The following is an 8,555-nucleotide window of genomic DNA, read 5'->3' as shown; positions in this document are numbered from 1 at the left end:
TGTCTGGGTCAGCACCTATCTAATTGCTGAGTTAGATCAGGGGCCATTTTAAACCTGATAAAATTCCCTCGAACTTCTAGATATATGTCTGTATGAAGGTTTTTGTGTTTGGGATCTGCAGCACGTGACAAAATGGTTCCTGTTGTGATAGGTAAAACAGAGCTTTCCAAATGCATCACATTTGAGTCCATGTTGCCTTCCACATTTGCTGCATGCTCGCTCTCCCTTTGCACACTCCTTGCCAATGGAAAATTCTACCCTGTGAGGTGGTTTTTTCTTGCCATAGGCTTTCATGCCCTGGGCATGAATGACCCCTTTTGGTGCAGTCAGCTCTGCAGGCTGGGCCCTCACATTTGGACAGTCTTTTCTGGGTATGTGTGAGACTCAGGGCAGGGTAAGGCAGTGGGCCCAATCTGGCACATGTGGGACTGGGGTAGCGGTCTCAATTTGGCATGCACAGATTGCACAGATTGTGCCTGCAGTCTTGGGGGCAGGATTGCAGGCACAATCAAGCACACATGAGGCTGGGGTCAGATCTGCTGTGTGGAGCTGGGACTGTAGTTGTGATATGGTGCACAGGACAAGAGCCATGAGTGCCAGGTTGGGTCCATAGACTGGATCCAGCCTATGGACCAACCCTGCACCACTCATCTGGCCCACAGCTCAAAAAGTTGGAGACCACTGATCTTACCGAAGTTTCTCTTGTTGCAATTTAAGCCTTTTACTTCTTATTCTTCCTCTAGTGGACAGAGTGGAATCCTCTTTATAACAACCGTCTTTGTATTTCAAAATGGTTGTCAAATCCCGATTCAGTCTTCTGGTATTTAAGCTAAATAATCCAGGTTCTTCCTGACTCATTTTAAAGAGACTGTTGCTTGACTAAGGACTGCTCATATGAATAAGGATTTTTATGTCTGTGTTCTCTCTGTGGTAATATTTCCCTTTCTTTGTTCAGTGATGATGTTTGTACCTATATGATACCACCTGAGAAAGAGAGGATATATTTACTACTTGATGTAAATGAGTGTTATGAAGAGAGAAACTGTATAGTAGTAGCAGTTGTAGTAGTAGTAGTAGTAGTAGTAGTAAACCAAGTATAACTGAAGTCAGCTGAGTCACACTGGAGTGAAATTTCTACTGGTACATAAAGAATGAGGTAAACATGAGCAAAGCAAGCAGTATGGGGTCATAATTTTTAAAATACGACATCATCAGGAGAGGTGAATTTAGAACGATCTATACATTCTAAAGGGGGAATCATTTTTGCCTGGGAAAAATTATAAGAGCAATACTTGTGAAAAAATATATACATTTGCCTTGGATTTCTGCTACAAACCAGTTTGTCTAGATGCACACAGTTGAAGTAGATTAAGCAAAGCTGTTTGACCCAAAACTCTGTGTTGTTCCTAGGCCTTGAGATGGCATGGGTCCAACGGCCTCCAGAAAAAGCCTTAAGTGGGGAGTTCTTCAATGTAACGTATGCAGTGTTTGCTTCAGATCACTTCTACCAATATGCTGTCCAAAATGGCATCCTCTCTCACAGGTACTATCTCCTATAGAGACTTCTCTAATGTTCAGAACAATGTACTGCAGTGGATTCCTGGCTATTTTCAATGATGTGGCTGTACTAATGACTGTACTGGTAGACGCTCTGGGAGCATTTTTCTTTGGAGTGACTGTTCCATTCCTTTCATTCTGAGCGTAATATGCTTGCAGGAATTCTACTGAATGGTGGTTAAGAGTAGTTGCATATCCTATTGTGATTGTACACCATCACTACCCTAGCTTGCTTGTCTTCTCCTTCTGGTATGACTTGGCTTTTAGACTACAAGCTCATTGGGATGGAGGTATTTTTGTACAGGGTCTAACACAAAGGGATCCCAGCTGGTTGCAGCCAATATGTATTACCTCAACATCAATAATGAATTATAGTAGCAATAATAATTCATATAGTTAAATTCATTCCTTGCAAATATAACTACAAGATGGGCCAGATTTTGAGCTCATTGAAATCAATTTTCTATTGATTTACCGGGACCAGAATTTGTCTGAATGTATATGTATTGACTTAGAGAAGCTTTCACAGATAACTATGAATGATATTTAATCAAATGAATCATCCACATAAACTTTTATTTTGTTCATCTGAGAATTGTTACCTTCTTGCATCATATATGGTAAAAAAAAAAAATCCTTCTCACACTTCCCAAAATATGCTTTATAGTAAAATTTCATAGCCATTAATTATAGCATTACAATAGCATTGCCAAAAAATAAACAATTTCTGCCAGTAGAAGAGGGATTATTTCAACAGTCTTTTCAGTGCAACTTGTTCTCATAAAACATTTAGGAGCTTTTGAAAAGACCGCAGTTAAATCTGGTTACTAACACATTTATTTCTTACCACATTTATTTCTTTCCTTAATAATGTCAAACTCAAGTGCAGGGAACACACACTGTCATTCAACAAGGCACTTAAATATGTGACTCATTTTAAGCATGGGAGTGGTCTCACTGATTTTAGTGAGATACTACCATGCTTATTGTAATTGGTCCAACCTCCACTGTAGTTTATTCAAATTATTCCACTGGCTTTTGTGGGCTTCAGAACAGGGCCAAGATGTGGCAGATGCTCAATGGAGGCCATAGGGGTTAAATTAGATAAGGTATCTATTTGCTGCTTTTTCAAGGTATTTAGGCACCTGGCAGTGTGCATAGATGCTTAGGAGGAATTTTAAAAGAGCCTTAGCAAGTTAGATGCCAGATACCAAGTCAGAAGGTTGGGGAAATCAGTGGGTGCTTGGTACTTAACCTGCTTGGGCTAATTTGTAAACCTAAAAGGTGCCTACCTCTATCTTTGGGTACCCAAATACCTTTGTAAATCTGGCCCTAGCCAATCTTGAAAGATTTACCCTGGCATTTACAATTTAAAATATGTATTTGTTTATACCTATATTTATATTTTAACTCTTTGCATTTATACCTTCACAGTGTAGTCTCTTTTTATAATGCTACTAGTTACTTCTCAGTGGGTGCATCTACATGTTCATTAATGCACTGTAGTTCCAGCACATTAAGTTTGTATAACCAAGTACTAAATCAACACACAGTAACTGCTAGCACCAGCACATGGCTTTTTACAGATGCTAACTGCGCAGTAGTCTAATACTATTGTGCAGCAGTGAATTAGCATGGTTTTGCCCTGCACACTACTACACAGTATAATTAGGCTACTACACAATTAGCATAGCATGTAGATGCACCCCAATGGCTGCATCTACCTGTATGCTTTGCTGCAGAGTTGACTAATTAGCTCTACAGTAAAGCATCGCTATCTACACATGCGCCAGTATTAGGGCACAGTAAATTAATTTAAAATAGAGTAATCACATGTTCTGAAATGCATATGTAGATGATATCAGGAGCTGGCTGGGGCACCAGGGCTGCCTGCACTCTAGCCTGACACTTGAGCACCCTCATGCCCTGGCCAGGCCATATGTTATCTGACACTGCCACCTGGAGCCTGGGACTGACCCTTGGGGCCCTGCCAGCCTGGGGCTGCTACACCCCAACTCAAACTGCTGTAAGGTGTTTGTGCAGACTCTGCACCCAGGAGCCGCTGACTGTGACAGAAACTTCACCAGTTTATCACGTTGCCTTAATGGCACATGTAGATGCATCCAGTGAATATAATTTGCAGTACAGCAAAAATGAAATCTTTTATAGAACTTGGATACAGAAAGTTACAGCACAGCACACATTTTCATATGCTGCTCAAATGTTGTCTCAGGCTTATTTACATAGTGCAGCTCATTAAAGAATATTGTTTCAATTATTTTTACTTCCTCTTGCATGGCACCAAGTTCAGAGAGAAAATTGCTTATCTGAAAGTAGGGCTGGGTAAATCAGGTGGAAAAATTGTAGTGACATACATTTTTTTGTGCATGTGTGGTTTTTGCAATCTTTACATGTGGTAAACTTTTAAGGGCCTTGAATCATTTTACAGCTGAGTTCACTAAATCCACTTCTGGTTCTAAATGTCACGATTTTGCAATTTGCAATCTTTGAAATCTTACACACCAGGTAGGTCTAAGCTGGTCTTTTACAGAGCCAGGCACTGTCCTACTGAAACATGCTACACCAGCTCCCTGAATATTACCTTCCAAGCTGGATGTAGTGTAGTCACTCAGTGCCACAGCCCGTGTGGCATGCATGCCTGGCATGCACACAGGGCTCTATGTGTGTGAATACACTTCTTTCAGTTCAGGAAATATCCTATGCAGAGCAGGCATGATATATTGGGCTGTAATTGAGCAGTATGGACATACTCATAAATATCATAGCCATTATCCTTGGACGTTTGAGATGGTGGAGAAAAGACAGAAAGACTGAATAGCACACATTGTATGTTTCTAGAGCTATAAAGAAACAAACATGCTGATGATAAAATGAGGATGGAAGTATTCAGGAACATATATACTATGGTTTTACCATCAGAGGTGCCATGAGTGGTCTTGCCAAAATCCTCCATCTGGTGGGGCAGTCAGGTTGGATGGCCAAGCTGAGGTGTTGGGATCTGCTGGTGGGGTGGTAGCTGCCAGAACTTCCTCCTACAAAGCAGTAGGTGGTAGCCCAGTCAACAGTAGTCTTTCAGTGCTCTGGGACTGCCTGACCCTAAGGTAAAACAGATAAGTACAAAGAAACAGCCACATGTCTCCTGCCATGGATGTTTGCACCATGACTTTTTTCTGTGCTGTTTAAAGAGCAGAATTTCATTTTGTGCCTGTTGACATTTTTAGGAATGAAAAATTAATATAAATTATCTTTTTATTTTAAAAAAATGTTGTTTGCCCAGCAATGCTACTGCTGCAAAGAAGTTTTGCGAAGAACAGGAGTGCCCTTCCAACTGGAAAGATGCAAATGGAGAGAACTGCTGTGTTCATCATGCCAACATTCACTCCTGCCCCTTGGCCTTTATGGTTAGTACCGAGGGTAGGGCTTTCAGAAGTCTGTTTGCCCTGGTGGATAGGCCACTTTCATAGCTAGACTCAACATCATGAAAATTAGATGCCTAAAGTCAGACCCTTCCTTGAGGATCAAATCCAGGGGCTCATTAAAGCCTGTGAAAAGATTCCCATTGAATATAAAGGTCTTTAGATTAGGCTCCCAGGTACCAAAGCAAAAGGTTTGACTTCTCAGAAGTAGTGAGCAGTTTCCATTCAAATCAGGGAGAATCCCTCACTGACTTGCAGAATTGGGCCCTTTAAACTGGTTTGTCTTTATTAGATTTGATCAAGGCAAAACAAACATTTTAGGGCTAGAGAATGAACATCTGAAGACTTGCTGGTGCACAGTGAGCAAGATACATTCATTTATTTTTGGATTCTAGGAGAGCATGTGTAACCAAATTTATGGGGTGAAAAGCTGAGCCCATTTAAATAAACAGGAATGTTTCTGATAAGCTGGGAGTCTCCATTCTTTCTGATCTTCATTATTTAATATGGTGACTGCAGAAGGAAGTGTGGGGACAATTTGAACTCTGTGTGTTTGCTGAAGGACATAGAGAGCCCATAGGTGTAGAAAGATCACATAAGGCAGGACCACCTACATGGTGGCCCTCATGGGAATTCTAATAACTATTTCATTAGGAGGGAGAGTTTTGCAGAGGGAAATCAGTCTCTCACCCACCAATCACATACATATCCCGGGATACACCCTAGAGCTAGTTGTATCTCCATGCTAAGGAGTTCTGACTTTGCTCCTTGGTAGCACTGGCTCTGCTTTCTCTCAAGAGATAGATGCCTGCCAGAATGATCATACAACCTCTGGATGTCTTATCTTTCTGATGGACTCACAGCAGCGGTCAACATGCACCCCACCAGCATGCCTGCTCCTCTCTTAGTCTACCCACTGACTGCTTCCTTCCCCCTTCCTCTCCCCATCTGAATCTTCAAAGCCACAAACACCCCTTTGTGGGAAGACAGGAGGGGATCTCTTGTGAAGATAGTGCACCCCTGAATTCTTTGTGTGGGGAATGAGATCTGTGAACACACCTGGCACAAAGAGTCCATCTAACCTCACATTTCAAACTTTTTGTGGTTTCCTGCTTGAAAAAAGGCAAGTTTGTGTAGAAAAATTATCATAGACCAAAAATACCACAAGATTGTGGTTATGAGTCTGAATGGGTATTTACCAATCAATCCCTTTCTATTAAGCAAGAGCTTTCTGACAGTGTCGTGTGTTCTGAATAGTTTTACCTTAGCTGACATGAATAATCCGTCTCTTTTTCTGTACCATAATCTAAAGTGCATAAACTGCAGAAATATTTGAAATTTGGAATTAGAATTAATCCATTTCAAAAAAGAAAAAAAAAAAGACAACAACCTACATCTGTACGTAGTCATTATAATCCTTCATGGCTGCAACTGTTAGGAAATTAAAGTCTTTGCAGCCTTAATGAGAAATGCTGTGAAAGAAAGCGTTTCATAGCAGAAATGCTTTATTCATTAGTCAGAAGAAGCTGCTATATCAAAATGAGTGCTGCTGTGAAACTACTATGTAACAGCGAAAAAATTGGAGCAAAATTCTGCTTCTTCAGTGAGGTAAATCCAGAATGACTTGATCAAAGTTACCCCACACTGACTTTGGCTCATGTTCTTTATAGGAGTTTTATGAGATTTTTAAACTAAATTATAAATGGCTTTGTTCCTATTGCTTGTGTTTTATTTTGGTATACAACAATACCATTTAGTATACAACAATAGTATTTGTGATTTTAGTATACAGCAATACCATGGTGTCATATTGTAGATGCAGATATAATGCCTAATAATTGAGTGGTCATTGTTTTGAAGCACAAAACTTTATAAGAATACTGAGGGAACCTGGATTTTTCACTGTTTCATTATTTATTGCAATTGTTTGATGAAGGGGAAAGGTGGAATATGTGGGCCATGGATTCCAGATGATGGACAGATATTTACTCATACCCTATCTACAGCTGGCAAAATGAGTCAGAAAAACTGGACTGCCAAGGTACATTACATTCTCTGCCTATTATAGTTTATTTGGATTATTATCTTTCCAAGACAGCTTGTAGTAGTTTGAAATAATGTTGTGGAGTCTTAATGCATGAAAAAGGTCAAAGGTCCACCTGAGCCTAGGTTAGCAAAATGAAGCCACGCTAGTTTCTACAGCTAACAGCACACAATGAAGTAAGACTTGAACTCAGACATCTGGAGCTATAGGAAGACACCTTAGCTGCTTTTCTACCATGTATGACAACCTTGCCCCCACCTCACCATGCATGTAAAGGTTGTAGGATAAAAGCCAGATCCTACAAGGTGCTGAGTGTTTGTAATTCTCCACTGGCTTCATTGGGAAGTGACTGGACCTAGTGCTTTGTGAAGTCCAGTCCCCCACAGGAACAAAACACTGAGTTTTCAGTATTGTCATTTCCTGTGCCGGTGTCTCTAAGGGAGGCATGGTTCCCATCTTCCCTTTTACCATAGAAGGAAGAGGAGGAACTGCAAAGATCTTAAAGGCCTTTCCTTTAGCCCAGCTATAGATGTGCCCCAATCCTGTTCCCTGCCAAGGAAAAGAGATACCTACCTGGCTTCTTCACACTATTGGTGTTGAGTGTGGGGAGGCAGTGAGCTTGTGAGCAGCACAGTGCCTTAGAGGCACTTCTCACTCTTAAAACCTGTTTCCTGCCCCTGACACCTCTGTGACAGAAGAGAAAAGTCCATCAGAGTGAAGATTTTTCTCAGATGGTTAGAAATGGGGAGAGGGAAAGGAAGGACTCTTCCCCCAGTTCCTTTCCCAAAGGCAATACAAATACTTGGGAGATGATATCACTGCATAAACACTGCTTCCTGCTTCTTGCTCTACGTTATAATGACTCTAGGAAAGTAGCCCACTTTAGGTCTTAGGTAACATCTAATGCATACACTGATAAATATATCTAAATGAAATTCCTAGATAATTGATTGAGTTACTCTATAAGGCAGTGGGAAGATTTTGAGGTAGTTAGTACCTAAGAATAGGAAGGGGCAATACTAGGTCTAGGGGAAAGGAGCATGGGTTATTGATGTTGAAAGATTCTTGTTTGCACAATTTAAATCAATTGTGATTGTGTTAATTTGTTTTTCAGGTAGTTTTGGTTCATGTGGGTGTGACCTCTCTCATCGCACACATCAGGGTTGGCAGAATTCAGGTAGCTCTGGAAGCCAAAACCACTGTCCTACCTGCAGTAGGTATGAAACTAAACGTAGAGTCAATGTATATGAAATAAGTATTACGTAGTGCATCCTACTTATAGATAAGCATGAAGAACAGGAGGATACACATCTTCCCTTCCCCCATAAGGACCTCAGCAGGTTATCTAGTCCAACCCCTGCTCAAAGCCCAACTAAATCATTCCAGCCAGGGATCTGTCAAGCCGGGCTTTAAAAACCTCCAAGGATGGACATCCCACACAACTCTAAGTAACCGGTTCCAGTACTTAATCACCTTCCGAGTGCAAGAATTTTTCCTAATATCCAACCTAAACTTCC

The 8,555-nt window shown here is 40.9% G+C and overlaps 1 protein-coding gene across 1 annotated transcript in view; it reads left to right on the top strand.

Moving 5' to 3' along the window:
- Positions 1-8,555, top strand: part of LOC109298061 (atrial natriuretic peptide receptor 1-like) — a 63,471-nt gene that overhangs the window by 3,911 nt on the left and 51,005 nt on the right. The window contains exons 2-5 of the mRNA XM_019518195.1: positions 1,411-1,543; positions 4,856-4,979; positions 6,931-7,035; positions 8,153-8,255. Of these exons, the coding sequence (XP_019373740.1) occupies positions 1,411-1,543; positions 4,856-4,979; positions 6,931-7,035; positions 8,153-8,255 (465 nt within the window). The remainder of the gene's footprint in view (positions 1-1,410; positions 1,544-4,855; positions 4,980-6,930; positions 7,036-8,152; positions 8,256-8,555) is intronic.

Source organism: Gavialis gangeticus, unplaced genomic scaffold, assembly GCF_001723915.1.
Source record: "Gavialis gangeticus isolate Ggan-Ray unplaced genomic scaffold, GavGan_comp1, whole genome shotgun sequence".
NCBI classification, from domain to species: Eukaryota; Metazoa; Chordata; order Crocodylia; family Gavialidae; genus Gavialis; species Gavialis gangeticus.
The sequence above is the reverse complement of the archived record's forward strand: the minus strand, read 5'-3'. Positions and strand labels throughout refer to the sequence as shown.